Source organism: Oncorhynchus kisutch, linkage group LG28, assembly GCF_002021735.2.
Source record: "Oncorhynchus kisutch isolate 150728-3 linkage group LG28, Okis_V2, whole genome shotgun sequence".
Lineage (NCBI taxonomy): Eukaryota > Metazoa > Chordata > Actinopteri > Salmoniformes > Salmonidae > Oncorhynchus > Oncorhynchus kisutch.
In genome coordinates, this window is record NC_034201.2 from 12,825,502 (window position 1) to 12,844,178 (window position 18,677).

The following is an 18,677-nucleotide window of genomic DNA, read 5'->3' on the forward strand; positions in this document are numbered from 1 at the left end:
GGAGGATGTTGCAGGCAGCAGAACGTTCACCATGGCGTCTCCAGACTCTGTCACGTCTGTCACATGTGCTCAGTGTGAACCTGCTTTCATCTGTGAAGAGCACAGGGTGCCAGGGGCGAATTAGCCAATCTTGGTGTTCTCTGGCAAATGCCAAACGTCCTGCACGGTGTTGGGCTGTAAGCACAACCCCCACCTGTGGACATCGGGCCCTCATACCACCCTCATGGAGTCTGTTTCTGACCGTTTGAGCAGACACATGCACATTTGTGGCCTGCTGGAGGTCATTTTGCAGGGCTCTGGCAGTGCTCCTCCTTGCACAAAGGCGGAGGTAGCGGTCAGGCTGCTAGGTTGTTGCCCTCCTACGGCCTCCTCCACGTCTCCTGATGTACTGGCCTGTCTCCTGGTAGCGCCTCCATGCTCTGGACACTACGCTGACAGACACAGCAAACCTTCTTGCCACAGCTCGCATTGATGTCCCATCCTGGATGAGCTGCACTACCTGAGCCACTTGTGTGGGTTTTAGTCTCCGTCTCATGCTACCACTAGAGTGAAAGCACCGCCAGCATTCACAAGTGACCAAAACATCAGCCAGGAAGCATAGGAACTGAGAAGTGGTCTGTGATCACCACCTGCAGAACGACTCCTTTATTGGGGGTGTCTAATTGCCTATAATTTTCACCTGGTGTCCATTCCATTTGTACAACAGCATGTGAAATGTATTGTCAATCAGTGTTGCTTCCTAAGTGGACAGTTTGATTTCACAGAAGTGTGATTGACTTGGAGTTACATTGTGTTGTTTAAGTGTTCCCTTAATTTTTTTGAGCAGTGTATGTTTTCTCATGTTGGGTCCAACAAAAAATGTTAAGTTCATGTAACATTTTGACCGAAAAGTTGAGTAAATAATAAAAAGGATGTGGAACCAGTTATTTAATTATATTTAGTTGAAACAAATAGAATGTGACGCTAGCGTATGAACCACATACTAAACATTACACACGCACACACACACACACACACACACACACACACACACACACACACACACACACACACACACACACACACACACACACACACACACACACACACACACACACACACACACACACACACACACACACGCACACACACACACACACACACACACACACACACGCAGTGTATACAGTATAAGATGAGTGAGGCAGGCTCTCTGATCAGGTCCAACTAAACTGGTCCATCCCCTTGGCAGAAAGCTCTGAAGAGACAGCAGAGGAAGATGTACAGAGCACCAGAGACTATTGGAGGGGCCCAGGCCTATTGAAAGTGCTGCAAGTGTGTGTGTGTGTGTGTGTGTGTGTGTGTGTGTGTGTGTGTGTGTGTGTGTGTGTGTGTGTGTGTGTGTGTGTGTGTGTGTGTGTGTGTGTGTGTGTGTGTGTGTGTGTGTGTGTGTGTGTTTAAGTGGTGAATTAACATTGTTGAGAGGGCTGGGTAAGTGGCTCAGAGTGGTCTCACTGCCAGAGCATATTCATTTCAAAGCCAACTCTGAGACACACACTAGGGAAAGGGAGAGCATGGAGGCTTAGTAGCTAATCTGGTCAGAGAGTGTGCTGGAAGCTGTACTGAATATTCAATACAATGGACGAAAACATAGATTTCAACATCAGTAGCAATGCTCTCCCTTTAGGATAGTTCTACAATCTGAGATTTTACCTTGTGTACTTGCAGCATTCCTTTGCCTGTGTTTGAGAGTGTGTCCATGAGTGTGCACGTTTTTGTGTGCGAGTGAAAAAGACTCAGTAGCAGGACTTGACATCTACTCTTTATGTTTTTCATAAAAGAAGAAAAGCAAGTTGTAACCTTAAATGACATAAGGTTGGCTTGAACTGCATCCAGCAATGTTTGGTTTCACATTGGTTCTGGGAACGAAGCCATTAGCTTCCTGACCGGTAAACAGAAACGTTTTTAAACGTTCTGAAAACGGAAGTGGAAATTTCACCTGTTGTGTGAACGTTTCTTTTTATGTTGCAGGGAGATTCTGAGAACATTTTACTCTGGTTCCTTTAAAGGCTTCCTGGGTGGTTTTATTAACGCTCTGAAAACCAAAATTATAGGTCATTTTGAGATTTTTAAATAACTTCCTTAAAACTTTCACAAGAATTTAAAAAAATACTTTTAGGAAGACTGCTAGCTTATTTTGGGTTAACTTTTTTGAACTCCAAGAACCGATATAACACATTATTGTGACACAACATCACTGAGATTCAAACCTATAATCTTCTGTTCTCTATCCATGGAATTACTCCACTGCGCCACCAGAATGTGGCAAGGTTTTTTTTTACACATAAAAACCTGATTATTTTTGTCTATTCAAACAGGCCCCATTTCTAAGGAAACAAACACTCATTAAGATCAACTGTGGCCAATTAGTGGAGGAGGCCAACACACCTGAACAAACAGACGATTGAGTTTTGTTGACACTGAGAATGGAATGTATTTGTGGAATGTATTTTCTGAACATTACTAAGGTTTTCTTGTGGTGTTTATGGAAAGTTTTCTTAATGTTTCCGGAACAATTTGGGAACAACTTTAAATAGAACCAAGAGAAAAACTAGGAAACGTTGTGCTGAAGTACTGAAATTCCCACAAAAGATCATTGTTTCTTAACGTTTCTGATAGGCTAATTGACTTAATTTGAGTCAATTGGAGGTGTACCTGTGGATGTATTTTAAGGCCTACCTTCAAACTCTTGATGCTTCACATCATGGGGAAGTCAAAAGAAATCGGTGAAGACATCAGAAAAAAAATTGTGGAACTCCACAAGTCTGGTTCATCCTTGGGAGCAATTTCCAAATGCCTGAAGGTACCACGTTCATCTGTACAAACAATAGTACGCAAGTATAAACATCATGGGATCACTCAGCTGTCATACTAGGGAGGAGACGCGTTCTGTCTCCTAGAGATGAACGTACTTTGGTGCGAAAAGTGCAAATAAATCCCAGACAACAGCAAAGGACCTTGTGAAGATGCTGGAGGAAACAGGTACAAAAGTATCAACAACCACAGTAAAACGAGTCCTATATCGACATAACCTGAAAGGCCACTCAGCAAGGAAGAAGCCACTCCTCCAAAACCGCCATAAAAAACCCAGACTACGGTTTGCAACTGCACATGAGGACAAAGATTGTACTTTTTGGAGAAATGTCCTCTGGTCTGATGAAACAAAAATAGAACTAATTGGCCATAATGACCATCGTTATGTTTGGAGGTAAAAGGGGGAGGCTTGCAAGCCAAAGAACACCATCCTAACCGTGAAGAATGGGGGTGGCAGCATCATGTTATGGGGGTGCTTTGCTGCAGGAGGGACTGGTGCACTTCACAAAATAGATGCCACTTATGTGGATATATTGAAGCAACATCTCAAGACATCAGTCAGGAAGTTAAAGCTTGGTCACAAATGGGTCTTCCAAATGGACAATGACCCCAGGCATACTTCCAAAGTTGTGGCAAAATGGCTTAAGGACAACAAAGTCAAGGTATTGGAGTGGCCATCATAAAGCACTGACTTCAACCCTATAGACAATTTGTTGGCAGAACTGAAAAAGCATGTGCGAGCAAGGAGGCCTACAAACCTGACTCAGTTGCACCGGCTCTGTCGGGAGGAATGGGACAAAATTCACCCAACTTATTGTGGGAAGCTTGTGGAAGGCTATCCGAAATGTTTGACCCAAGTTAAACAATTTAAAGGCAATGCTACCAAATACTCATTGAGTGTATGTAAACCTCTGACCTACTGGGAATGTGATGAAAGAAGTAAAAGCTGAAATAAATCATTCTCTCTACTTTCTCTTTACATTTACATCATTCTCTTTACATTCTTAAAATAAAGTGCTGATCCTAGCTGACCTTAGACAGGGAAATTTTACTCTGATTAAATGTCAGGAATGATGAAAAACTGAGTTTAAATGTATTTGGCTAAGGTGTATGTAAACTTAGGTCTACCTTTGGCTAATCGGATGGCTCAGATTACCGTGTCTGCTGTAACGTAGCAGGCAAAAAGGAAAGTTCTTACTGTGAGAAAGCCAGCATCCCGGAATTGCCTCTTCACTATTGACGTTGAGACTGGTGCTTTGCCGGTACTATTTAATGAAGCTGCCAGTTGAGGACTTGTGAGGCGTCTGTTTCTCTAACTAGACACTCTAATGTACTTGTCCTCTTGCTCAGCTGTGCACCGGGGCCTCCCACTCCTCTTTCTATACTGGTTAGAGCCAGTTGCGCTGTTCTGTGAAGGGAGTAGTACACAGCGTTATACGAGATCTTCAGTTTCTTGGCAATTTCTCGCATGGAATAGCCTTCATTTCTCCGAAGAATAGACTGACGAGTTTCAGAAGAAAGGTCTTTGCATCTGGCCATTTTGAGCCTGTAATCGGACCCACAAATGCTGATGCTCTAGATATTCAACTAGTCTAAAGAAGGCCAGTTTTATTGCTTCTTTAATCAGCACTACAGTTTTCAACTGTGCTAACATAATTGCAAAAGGGTTTTCTAATGATCAATTAGCCTTTTAAAATTATAAACTTGGATTAGCTAACACAACGTGCTATTGGAATACAGGAGTGATGGTTGCTGATAATGGGCCTCTGTACGCCTGATAACTGATCATGGGCCTTTGTATGTAGATATTCCATAAAAAATCTGCCGTTTCCAGCTACAATAGTCATTTACAACATTAACAATGTCTACACTGTATTTCTGATAAATTTGATGTTATTTTAATGGACAAAGAATGTGCTTTTCTTTCAAAAACAAGGACAATTCTAAGTGACCCCAGACTTCTGAATGGTAGTGTATATATTTTTAAATGTTGTGAACAACAATGCATTGGCAATAGCCTACAGCCTACTGCACAAACCTCATGGCAACAGTACTTTTTTTAACGGGTGAATGTTAGGCTTAAGTTTATGTCATGTTTGTATTTTGACTCAGAAAGTGATCAGAGACTCAGAAAACATTGATGACCACCGTGTTCAAGTAATGAAATACAATGAAAATAATGTTATATTTTTTGCCAAGTTACTTAACCTATTCACGTGGGAGTTCCAAATATCTCTAACTGTCGTGCCAGAGTGAGTTTATTTATGCGTGTGAGGTCAGAATGCACTCACTGTTCCAAAATGTGATTGTTACATAACAGTTAATGCATGCTGCTCTCAAACCAAGGCACGCTCGCTGATAATTATCTATAGGCTGTTTCAACTTGTCAATAATAAAAAATGTTTTTAACAAGTTTGATTTTCTAGCAACTGTTTGAATTAAGGTGTGTTCTGCCTCCTCATTAATTCACATAGAAGTAGCACATTTCACTATTGCGGACAATTTACATTTGAGGCATTACTGAGCCGGACAAATGTTTCTCTTTGACAGAGCCCAAGCACTTCCCCAGTATTTCCCCAGATCAAGTATGCAGACATTTGTGCATCTATTGCCAGAAAATAACTTGCGCAAACATTTTCCCTCTGGCACATTTTCTGGCTGGCGCTTGCATTGCCTTCATTGTTGTTGTCTTTACTACTAATAACTTTGGACATGTGTGCAAAGTAAGTGCCTTATTGTGTTATCATTATAGCTTGTTTGTGTATATCGTGTTGTCTTCTTCACTGCAGCACACCCTTTGTACGTATGGAGCAAACTGTGCTTCCTGTTTTATTCACGTTTTCAAGTGCCTGGTGACAAATCATGCATTCTGATTCTTGAATAGATTGTGATGGACACAAATTATGTGCATTTTTAAAGGTTGTGATGTACTTTTTTGAAGGTTGTTCTGATTATGAGGAGGTAATGCTAAGCTAATTGCCAGCAATGGGTGGGGCCATGCTTGTTGACATCATACAATGCATTCTGTTGTCACGGAAACGTCAGACCAAAGATGTGAAGGGATGTCTTTCAAGTTAACTTCCGTAAGTGAATGATGGAAGTGAATGATGGTAGACGACACAACTCCCTTCAACATACATACTGCAAACAGACCAAACTCATCATCAAACTCTTAAATTTGGTTGACGTGAAAAACAAACATGGCAGCGCGCACAAACTACCCATCGTCGGATTACTTGTACATTTTTAAAAAGTGTTTTACTCAATTATGTCGACCACTGGTGAGCTCACACGTGATGAATTGTAAATACTAATTGCTATTAACTAATTCATATTATGGTTTCTGTCAGTCAAGAGCTAAATAGGACCGTTTGTGTTAGGTCACTCTTTCCTCAGTAAGAGCTACAACTAATACAGCCTACATTTTCCGGTCTGGATGAGAGTTGTATTATGCTGTTGCTACTTCTGTGAATGTCGGAACATTGCATCCAAAACTAAACTGCTCACAATGAGGACATAACGGTGTGAAGACTGTTTATGCAAAATGTTTCTGTGTAAAAACAGTGTGGCCAGCTCAAACGCTGACTGCTGTGTCTATCGTAACTGAACGTTCTAAATTACTGTTCTAATCACACCGGTTTGAGCGTATGTTGCATGGACCATGTAGAATGATCACACCTGTGTTAGTATGTGTCAGAGGGTTAAATGCACTAACAATGTTCCAAAGCCAAGCAACTATCCTGCACCATTCACAGAAAGCTGTACGCTAAATAACCAAATGACAACCACACTCTCACCAAGCTCTAAGAAACGTATGGTTCTCAGAACATTATGTGCTAGCTGGGCAGTGACCACTATGGCTGCTGTTGGAGCGGAGAGCTGTCTCTTACACTTGGATGTCCAGCATAATCCTCTTGTCCTCTTCCACGTGGATGCCCCAGATGCAGTCCTGGCCCTTGTCGTAGGTCTCCGGCCAGTTTGGAGAGAGAACCACCCCGGCTGAGTCTGTGATTTCACCACTACACACAGCTGGGACACACACACACAAACACAGAGTCAAATCCAAATACTGAGAAACACATACATTCATGGCCAACACTTTTGTGATAATCCAAAATAGTTCAAAAGTAAACACCAATATCAAACTAACAACATGTAGGCCTACTCACAGTAAAGTGATTGAACATCTAAAATGTCAGTGCCAGCTGAGCTAATGATATGAAATAATATGTGGTTTTGCTGTAGGTCTGGGGACTGTGGGACATCTTTCAAATGCCATGTGAATTCACATGGGTAAATAAGAGACAGCGATGAAAGAGCATCACTGCTGAACAGAATACCATTCATAATGACTTTCCATGCTCCTTGAAAACTCAAGAGCAAGAGGGGTGGTATAGAACCATTACAAATGGCTAACTCTGTAAAATACAGTACTGTAGCTCAGCAGAAATTGAATCCTTTAATGTCTACCTTTGCTGAAGAGCTGTAAGATCAAGGGCAGTGTGGTGTGGGGCAGTGCGGGGGAAGTAGATAAAGTGAAAGAGGTTGTGAGGTCAGTGTGTGTGTGTGTGTGTGTCTGTGGGAAAGAGAGAGAGTGAGAGAGAAAAAGCTAAAGTAAAGGGGAGAAAGGGACCAAGAGAGTGAGAGAGAGAGAGAAAAAGAAAGAAAGAAAGAAAGAAAGAAAGAAAGAAAGAAAGAAAGAAAGAAAGAAAGAAAGAAAGAAAGAAAGAAAGAAAGAAAGAAAGAAAGAAAGAAAGAAAGAAAGAAAGAAAGGAAGAATTAATTAAAGAAAAGGATGGCGAAAGAGAAAGAGAGAGAGAGCAGCAGGGAGAAAGAGAGAATTACACCTAGGCTTTGATCGCCACTGGCCATATGACTCAGTGTGTAGCCTAGACTACACAGGGGAATACCTTCAGTCTGTAGCACTACTGAAACCTGCCCTGGAAACACATGGGCTAGGACGCATTACATTTTGAAAAGTCATTGACGATCAGATCCTGGGAGACTGGGTTTATTGTGACTGGGGTTCCTAGATTGTACTCAGATGCTGATAGAGAATTAGCCAAACATGAGCAGGGGAAATTCTGTGGCCTGGCTTTGAAATGGGATGAGGACTCACCCCTGCAGGCTGGCTCTGTCTCATTCCACTGGGGGTTCTCTGCGTCCAGACATTCAATGATGACTGAGCCCTGCTCCAGAGTGTAGCCAGGGTCACAGGCAAATTCCACCACCGCACCCACACCGTAGGCCGTGTCACTGCTGGTGAAGTTGCCATACTTCACAAAGGGCCCATAGCATGTGCCCTTTGCAAAAGCTGCAGGACAGAAATCACACGTGGATTTTTTGTTCCAATAAGTCACCATCAATTCTCAATTTGACATTAGTTAGCATAGGTTGAATAAATGTTAGTATTCTGTTGATTCTTTGAAGTACCTTCATATCTGATTGCTGCTCCCGTAGAGGTGACCGTCCCATCTGTGGTGAACTCCACAAAGAGGTGACGGCCTGTGCTCACCACGCCCTCATTGGGCAGGTACTCCACCTCGTAGGAGTCATACACCGGAGGGGAGTCAATGTTGTTCCCATTCTTTATAAGGAGTCTGAAACAGAAACAAATAGTGCTTAATAAAATGGGGGAGGGGGAATGAGACACACTTGCCATTGAGGACCAAGAGAAACATCCAAAGGGAGTGGTGAGTGGTTCTGAAGTGGCGCTCATTGTTTCATCTGTGGCTGTAATAACCCTGTGATAAGATTCTACACACCTCGACAGCAAGCGGCTTCATTCAATGTCAGTTTGTTACCACAGCCTTGAGACATAGTAGTTATGGTACAAAAATGTAATTAAATACTGTCTCCCCGCGTCTGAGTGGCCTCTATAGTCCATCAATTAATTTGCATGAGGAAATACAGTTAATTATTTGAAATGACATAAAGCCGTTTCAATTTCATCCTCCAACCCGTTCAAATTTGACTCATAGTCACTCACATAGGGGATTTAGTTGCCTAGCCTTAGCAAGCATATGCCTATTTAAGGCATACAATTAGGCTAGGTGTTGTTGCCCAGTGTTGCATCGCATTCTGACAGCCTGAGGTAAAACCTGCCATATCTAGCCCAACTGGAAACTAATTAGCAACAAATAAAAAAGATGCCTCCAAGTTCTACCACTTGAGCACGCACCAACACCCCCCTTCTCACACACACACACACACACACACACACACACACACACACACACACACACACACACACACACACACACACACACACACACACACACACACACACACACACACACACACACACACACACACACCATCCATCTTTCTGTGTACTCTACCTGTCATCATCCTCAGCCAAAGCCATTTTCTCAAAGTGAACATGAAGCCGGTGGCCTTCAGGAGCCTCCAGGACCCAATGGCACGTCAAGTTGTTGCTGTAGTTGCCAGGGAATCCAGGAGAGACAATACGGCCCAATGTGGCATTTTTAATCATACCACCACAGGAAGCTTTATTGAGGATGGATTTGATAAGAGAGATGAGGAAGGGAAGGATAGGACACAGAGAGAAAAAAAATAACTTAAATGTCTTTTTGAAGAAAGGCTTATTTTCTATAACAATATTGGTTTTCTGCTCTCTCTTTGCTGTGTAATACCACAGTACATAGAACCTGAGGTCAGGAGTAAAGAAAGTTTCCATTCCTGTACTGAAAGAGAAGGAGAATGTTTGGGAGTCTGGGAGCTGTATAGTGGTCTGGCGAATAGCCATCTCACCAGGGACTGACTGACTTTCTGACTGTGTGTGATGATGGACTAGTGAGGAGAGCATAGCAGCAGAATAGTATCAGTGCAGAACAGCTGTAGGGAGTGAGAGTGGGGCTGGCAGAAGAGATGGTGCAATATAGAGCAGCAGGTAGCTTAGTGGTTAGAGCATTGGGTCAGTAACCGAAAGGTTGCTGTATCGAATCCCCGAGCTGACAAGGTAAAAATCTGCCATTTTGTCTCTGAGCAAGGCAGTTAACCCACTATTCCCTGGGCGCAGAAGATGTGGATGTCGATTAAGGCAGCCCTCAGCACCTCTCTGATTCAGAAGGGTTGGGTTAAATGTGGAAGATACAATTCAGTTGTACAATTGACTAGGTATCATCCTTATCCCAGAGCAGGTAAACGTTAGTCATGTAGCCCACTCCTAATTACTATAGTATTAGCCACTAGCTAGGTCTCATCTCTGTAGCACTGCTCCCTCTTGCCATACTGGTAATCAGACACTACGAAACCAGGCCTCACAGCACAACCAATCAACTTTGGATCTTAATGATGATGCTCAACTGACATGGTGTAGAAGCTCACTTAAGGCCTAAGTACAATCTATTACTGGTATACAGGGAGGCATGGGCTTTACACAATGTGAAGTTAGCCGTCGCAGTGAGGACTATTACCAATATAAACAATAGTCAAGTAGGCCTACCTACAATGTTTACAAAATAATTAACAGGACGAAGAGCAACATAAGTCAGAGCACTAACAACCTAACCCAGACCTCAATGTCTGATAGCAATTTGGCTATCCAGCTGCAAGTATAACCAAACCTTTCCATGTCTGGCCACAGCAGGAAATCATTATTTTAGGCTGGATCCTTGGAACCAAAGTGGATAAATTCAGTTTACCATGCTCACGTGAGAAAGGGAACGTCCACTTATACAGACAGGATTTTTTCATGTGTGAAACTAAACAATAACAGATAGCTCTGGTCTACTTATTGTTCCCTCCCCGCTCTCCCCACCCACCACACCAGAAAGAATAGCCAGTGAAATGTCTCTGCTTCGAATAACCTTACGTAGCACGTGTAAAAGAACCGCCTGAGAGGGTTTTAAAGAAACACGATTTTCAGGCTTTGCGTCTTCTCTGTTTTTCCCCTGAAAACTAAATGGTTTAGAACGCCATGATTTGTCATGCATTGGATATCGTCCAATCGCAATTCAGCATCTGTCTCAGGGTTGGTTTAAAGGGGCCATCTGCTGATGCCACATCCATTTTTTGATGTATACATTTTTATTTATTTTTATTTAATCTTTATTTAACTAGGCAAGTCAGTTAAGAACAAATTCTTATTTGCAATGACGGCCTACCCCAGCCAGACCCTAACCTGGACGACACTGGGACAATTGTGCGCCACCCTATGGGACTCCCAATCACGGCCGGTTGTCATACAGCCTGGAAGTGAACCAGGGTCTGTAGTGACGCCTCTAGCAATGCGATGCAGTGCCTAAGACTGCTGCGCCACACGGGAGCCCTTATTAAATGAATGATATGTATCCATTGATTCTTGAAGAGCTTATAAATACCTCATGAGCTTAGTTCAACTATCGTACCACGTTGGAACCCAAATATAAGCTTGTTATACTCCAACGTTGTAAACAAAGTAAATGTGAACAAACACTGTATAGCCTCAAAACATGGATAAAGGTGTATAATTGTTATATCTTGGATGGTTAGTTCCTTGCATCCATTACTCTGGTGCGTCAAAGAAATACGAGGAAAACAAGGTAAGCGTTTACATTTATTTCAGCTTAAAGGTAGACTCAGCTAAATTACGTTTACACCAGCAGCATCTGCCCGCAAGACATACAAAAAAATATATATACATATTTTTTTTACTCTATTTATTTTACCCCTTTTTTCTCCCCAATTTCATGGTATCCAATTGGTAGTTACAGTCTTGTCCCATCGCTGCAACTCCCGTACAGACTCGGGAGAGGCGAAGGTCGAGAGCCGTGCATCCTTCGAAACACAACCCAGCTAAGACGCACTGCTTCTTGACATAATGCCCGCTTAACCCGGAAGCCAGCCACACCAATGTGTCGGAGGAAACACCGTACACCTGGCGACCATGTCAGGGTGCATGAGCACAACCCTCTCCTATCCCGGACGACGCTGGGCCAATTGTGCTCTGCTTCATGGGTCTCCCAGTCACGGCCAGCTGTGACACAGCCTGGGATTGAACCCGGGTCTGTAGTGAAACCTCAAGCACCGCTGCGCCACTCGGGAGAACGCCGCAAATTAATTTTAACAAACAATTGGTCACCCAAAAAATGCGTCCCTCCGTTGAATTTCAAAATCCTGATCTGGCCCTCGAGCCAAAAAGTTTGCTCACCCCTGGTGTACAGCGTGTTAGCCATAGGCCCAAAACAGCGGTGAAGTTGAACCTCCCGCTTCAATGCTCTTAGTTGAAACAGAAATTGACCCACTATGCTGTTTACTTTCTGCATCTGTCATATCGCTGAGACTGCCTTTAACCACATGGATTTAATTGCTTACCGTGAACCATTTTTGGAGTAACATTTAAAAAACTCTTAAATGTAATTAAATGTAATGTAAAATGCAACTACGTAATCCCCTAAAGTAATGATTTATCATGAGAGGGCCATAAACAATAACTAGTAATGCTGCATACTCCAAGAAAGGGTCAAATCTCAACTTTCTGGTGATTTTTACAAATAAATTGCTGAGGTGTCGTCACTTTTGAGAACACAAGCTCAAGTACACAGTACAAATATGATAAAATATGAAAAATGGTATGTTATGTATTTCCTGTATGTTTTACATAATTGTATATTATGTAAAACTGTATGAATAAGGCTTGCAAGTACTTATATTTGTTCTAAATATAGTATAATAAATGCATACAACGACTAACTATAAGATTCCACCTTCCTCATAACTATAAAATACATACAGTGCCTTGCGAAAGTATTCGGCCCCCTTGAACTTTGCGACCTTTTGCCACATTTCAGGCTTCAAACATAAAGATATAAAACTGTATTTTTTTGTGAAGAATCAACAACAAGTGGGACACAATCATGAAGTGCAACGACATTTATTGGATATTTCAATCTTTTTTAACAAATCAAAAACTGAAAAATTGGGCGTGCAAAATAATTCAGCCCCTTTACTTTCAGTGCAGCAAACTCTCTCCAGAAGTTCAGTGAGGATCTCTGAATGATCCAATGTTGACCTAAATGACTAATGATGATAAATACAATCCACCTGTGTGCAATCAAGTCTCCGTATAAATGCACCTGCACTGTGATACTTTCGCAAGGCACTGTATTTGTATAATTAGTGTTAGAGAAAATGTGCGTATTTTCTAAAAGTCTCTCTTGAACAAAATGTCTGCCCCCACCTCTGTGAACATCTCACAGAGCTCTAGATTGCCTACATTCGGAAGAGCGAATGAAATGGTAGAAGGGAATTCCCAGGCTCAAGTGGTGTCAGATTTGACATCCTGTTTCACACAGGCAGAAGAGGCATACTCCTGTGTACGTGGGAATCAGGACTACCGCTCAATGTAAGACCATTTAAAATCGACAGTGTCCACAGATGGCTTTATAAGCAAAAATGGTGATGGGAATCGGTACCAGAACCACGTAGGTCCCCTTAACAGGGGACTTTATATTGAAGAGGTTTTAATGAACAAATCCCTGAATGGAACAGAGTAATTTTGGCGAAAAACCAAATGAATCGTAGTGTGACCATAAAGTCTCTTCCACATTTCTTCTTATGACGACTTTTGACAAATATGTTAGAGATCGAATTACATAAACTATTTATGAAAAAAAAGTAGGCTTGATGAGTTAGTTGCTGAAGTAACAATGCCATAACACTGCACCATTGCGCCTAACCCTGGATTTCTATTTGAAAAAGTCTGGAAAACGGGATGGAGTTTACAGTGAGAGAATTCAAGTTGCACAGTGGTAAGCCAGACACCTGATTGGCCAACCTGTTCTCAGAGCCTTTCGTATTATTCTGTTCTTAAATCAGATTCCCCATTTCATATGGTATGTATTAAAACCTGTTTGGGATAGGGGGCAGCATTTTCACGTTCGGATGAAAAGCGTGCCCAGAGTAAACTTTCTGCTACTAGAAGAAGCTAATATATGCATATTATTAGTAGATTTGGATAGAAAACACTCTGAAGTTTCCAAAAGTGTTTGAATGATGTCTGTGTATAATAGAACTCATATGGCAAGCAAAAACCTGAGAAAAATCCAACCAGGAAGTGGGAAATATGAGGTTTGTAGGTTTTCAACTCATTGCCTATCAAATATACAGTATCTATGGGGTCATATTGCACTTCCTAAGGCTTCTACTAGATGTCAACAGTCTTTAGTTGTTTGAGGCTTCGACTTTGAAGTAGGGGCGAATGAGAGCTGTTTCAACCAGAGGTCTGGCAGAAGGCCATGAGCTGATCACGCAGACACCTGTGAGAGCGACCTGCATTGCATTTCTAAAGACAAAGGAATTCTCCGGTTGGAAAAGTATTGAAAAAAAAACAATACTAAAGATTGATTCTATACATCGTTTGACATGTTTCTACGAACTGTATAATGTTTTGAACTTCCATCTGAACTTTCGCCTGGACTTGCCCGCGCCTCGTGAGTTTGGATTTGTTTACTAAACGCGCTAACAAAGGAGGTATTTGGACATAAATTATGGATTTTTTTGGGTGGAACTGGGATCCATGGGAGTGCATTCTGATGAAGATCATCAAAGGTAAGTGAATATTTATAACGCTATTTCTGACTTTCTGACTATTTCTGACTCCACAGTCTGAGCGCCGTACTCAGATTATTGCATGGTTTGCTTTTTCCGTAAAGCTTTTATGAAATCTGACACAGCGGTTGCATTAAGGAGAAGTATATCTATAATTCTGTGCATATTACTTGTATCTTTTATCAAAGTTTATGATGAGTATTTCTGTAAATTGATGTGGCTCTCTGACCATAACGCGCCAATGTAAACTGAGATTTTTGGATATAAATATGAACTTTATCGAACAAAACACACATGTATTGTGTAACATGAAGTCCTATGAGTGCCATCTGATGAAGATCATCAAAGGTCAGTGATTAATTTAATCTATATTTCTGTTTTTTGTTACTCCTCTCTTTGGCTGGAAAATGGCTGTTTGTGTTTTTGTGACTAGGCTCTGGCCTAACATAATCATATGATGTACTTTCGCTGTAAAGCCTTTTTGAAATCGGACACGATGGGAAGATTAACAAGAAGTTAAGCTTTAATTTGGTCCATTGCACTTGTGAATGTATGAAAGTTAAATATTTCAAAAAAATATTTTGGAATTTCGCGCTCTGCCTTTTTAGCGGATGTTGCCGCTAGCGGAACCCCTAGCCCTAACAAGTTTTAATTTGTGGATGTTCATCATCCATTTCATATGATATGTTACAAATTGCAATTCATGCAATATGTTACGAATTGAAATTCGTACAATATGTTAAGAATTAACAAAAATGGACAATATGTAAACATTTTGTAAAAACACATGATATGTTACCCCCCTACACTGGCTTCCTGTTAAGGCAAGGGCTGATTTCAAGGTTTTACTGCTAACCTACAAAGCATTACATGGACTTGCTCCTACCTATCTTTCCGATTTGGTCCTGCCGTACATACCTACATGTACGCTACGGTCACAATACGCAGGCCTCCTAATTGTCCCTAGAATTTCTAAGCAAACAGCTGGAGGCAGAGCTTTCTCCTATATAGCTAAATTTTTATGGAATGGTCTGCCTACCCATGTGAGAGACGCAGACTCGGTCTCAACCTTTAAGTCTTTACTGAAGACTCATCTCTTCAGTGGGTCATATGATTGAGTGTAGTCTGGCCCAGGAGTGTGAAGGTGAACGGAAAGGCTCTGGAGCAACGAACCGCCCTTGCTGTCTCTGCCTGGCCGGTTCCCCTCTCTCCACTGGGATTCTCTGCCTCTAACCCTATTACAGGGGCTGAGTCACTGGCTTACTGGTGCTCTTCCATGCCGTCCCTAGGAGGGGTGCGTCACTTGAGTGGGTTGAGTAACTGACGTGATATTCCTGTCTGGGTTGGAGCCCCCCTTTGGGTTGTGCCGTGGCGGAGATCTTTGTGGGCTATACTCGGCCTTGTCTCAGGATGGTAAGTTGGTGGTTGAAGATATCCCTCCAGTGGTGTGGGGGCTGTGCTTTGGCAAAGTGGGTGGGGTTATATCCTGCCTGTTTGGCCCTGTCCGGGGGTATTATCGGATGGGGCCACAGTGTCTCCTGACTCCTCCTGTCTCAGCCTCCAGTATTTATGCTGCAGTAGTTTATGTGTCGGGGGGCTAGGGTCAGTCTGTTATATCTGGAGTACTTCTCCTGTCTTATCCGGTGTCCTGTGTGAACTTAAGTATGCTCACTCTAATTCTCTCTTTCTCTCTTTCTTTCTCTCTCTCGGAGGACCAGAGCCCTAGGACCATGCCTCATGACTACCTGGCATGATGACTCCTTGCTGTCCCCAGTCCACCTGGCTGTGCTGCTGCTCCAGTTTCAACTGTTCTGCCTGCGGCTATGGAACCCTGACCTATTCACCGGATGTGCTACCTGTCCGAGACCTGCTGTTTTCAACTCTCACGAGACAGCAGGAGCGGTAGAGATACTCTTAATGATCGGCTATGAAAAGCCAACTGACATTTACTCCTGAGGTGCTGACTTGCTGCACCCTCGACAACTACTGTGATTATTATTATTTGACTATGCTGGTCATTTATGAACATTTGAACATCTTGGCCATGTTCTGTTATAATCTCCACCCGGCACAGCCAGAAGAGGACTGGCCACCCATCATAGCCTGGTTCCTCTCTAGGTTTCTTCCTAGGTTTTGGCCTTTCTGGGGAGTTTTTCCTAACCACCGTGCATCTACACCTGCATTGCTTGCTGTTTGGGGTTTTAGGGTGGGTTTCTGTACAGCACTTTGAGATATCAGCTGATGTAAGAAGGTATAAATAAATAAATATATATACATTTGATTTTTCTTTTGATATGTTACGAATTCCAATTTGTTGTGGCTAACGTTGGCTAGGTGGCTAATGCTATTGCTAACGTTAGCTAGCCGGCTAACGTTAGCAAGGCCAGGGGTTAGGGGTTAAGGCTAGGGTTAAGGTTAGGAGTTAGTTTAAAGGGTTAAGGTTTGGGTTAGGGTTAGGATTAGCTAACATGTTAAGTAGTTGCAAAGTAGCTAAAAAGTAGTAAGTAGTTGCAAAGTTACTAATTAACTAAAATGCTAAAGTTGTCTGTGATGAGTCTCCCTGATCTACATGTACTATGTTAAATCTAGTCTATGAGAACAGTCTGGATGGCCTACCATAGAAAGCATACAATAAACCTCCATTAACCTCTGCGCAGTGGGAGACAAATAACACCCAGTCCATTTAAACTGAGTTTAATTACTTTAATCATTCAGCTGAAAAGTTGGAGTTCTCTGAGGGGGTAACTATATATTCTCATTGGTTCTCAGTGAGCGGCTGGATGGATCCTGGGGTTGAAGAGCTAAAGTGTGTCTTTCTGTGTGTGTGTGTGTCAAATCAAATCAAATGTTATTTGTCACATACACATGGTTAGCAGACGTTAATGCGAGTGTAGCAAAATGCTTATGCTTCTAGTTCCGACCATGCAGTAACATCTAACAAGTAATCTAACCTAACAATTTCACAACAACTAGCTTATACACACAAGTGTAAAGGAATGAATAAGAATATGTACATAAAAACATATGAATGAGTGATGGCCGAACAGCATAGGTAAGATGTAGTAGATGGTATAGAGTACACTATATACATATGAGATGAGTAATATAGGGAATGAAAACATTATATAAAGTGACATTGTTTAAAGTGGTTAGTGATACATTTATTACATGAAGATTACAAGATGCAGTAGATGGTATAGAGTACAGTATATACATATGAGATGAGTAATGTAGGGTATGTAAACATTATATAACGTGGCATTGTTTAAAGTGGCTAGTGATACATTTATTACATCAATTTTTCCATTATTATAGTGGCTAGAGTTGAGTCAGAATATTAGCAGCATTCACTCAATGTTAGTGATGGCTGTTTAACAGTCTGATGGCCTTGAGATAGAAGCTGTTTTTCAGTCTCTCTGTCCCGGCTTTGATGCACCTGTACTGACCTCGCCTTCTGGATGATAGTGGGGTGAACAGGCAGTGGCTTGGGTGGGTGTTGTCCTTGAGGATCTTTTTGGCTTTCCTGTGACATCGGGTGGTGTAGTTGTCCTGGAGGGCAGGTAGTGATGCGTTGTGCAGACCTCACTACCCTCTGGAGAGCCTTATGGTTGTGGGCGTAGCAGTTGCATTTCCAGGCGGTGATGCAGCCCGACAGGATGCTCTCGATTGTGCATCTGTAATAGTTTGCGAGTGCTTTTGGTGACAAGCTGAATTTCTTCAGCCTCCTGAGGTTGAAGACGCGCTGTGGCGCTGTCTGTGTGGTGGACCATTTCAGTATATCCGTGATGTGTACACCGAGGAACTTAAAACTTTCCACCCTCTCCACTACTGTCCCATCGATGTGGATAGGGGGCTGCTCCCTCTGCTGTTTCCTGAAGTCCACAATCATCTCCTTTGTTTTGTTGACATTGAGTGTGAGGTTATTTTCTTGACACCACACTCCGAGGGCCCTCACCTCCTCCCTGTAGGCCGTCTCGTCGTTGTTGGTAATCAAGCCTACCACTGTAGTGTCGTCTGCAAACTTGATGATTGAGTTGGAGGCGTGCATGGCCACGCAGTCGTTGGTGAACAGGGAGTACAGGAGAGGGCTGAGAACGCACCCTTGTGGGGCCCCAGTGTTGAGGATCATCGGGGTGGAGATGTTGTTACCTACCCTCACCACCTGGGGGTGGCCCATTAGGAAGTCCAGGACAGTTGCACATGGCGGGGTCGAGACCCAGGGTCTTGAGCTTAATGACGAGTTTGGAGGGTACTATGGTGTTAAATGCTGA

The 18,677-nt window shown here is 42.5% G+C and overlaps 1 protein-coding gene across 6 annotated transcripts in view; it reads right to left on the minus strand.

Moving 5' to 3' along the window:
- LOC109872526 (seizure protein 6 homolog) overlaps nucleotides 1-18,677 on the minus strand; it is a 216,983-nt gene that overhangs the window by 24,577 nt on the left and 173,729 nt on the right. For all 6 annotated transcript variants that reach the window (XR_004205941.1, XM_031807698.1, XM_020463795.2 and 3 more), the window contains exons 6-9: nucleotides 9,195-9,363; nucleotides 8,287-8,453; nucleotides 7,973-8,167; nucleotides 6,744-6,882 (exon numbers count right to left, since the gene is read on the minus strand). Coding sequence is in view for 5 of the 6 variants with exons in the window: in XM_031807698.1 (XP_031663558.1) it covers nucleotides 6,744-6,882; nucleotides 7,973-8,167; nucleotides 8,287-8,453; nucleotides 9,195-9,363 (670 nt within the window). In the remaining variant the exon portion in view is untranslated. The remainder of the gene's footprint in view (nucleotides 1-6,743; nucleotides 6,883-7,972; nucleotides 8,168-8,286; nucleotides 8,454-9,194; nucleotides 9,364-18,677) is intronic.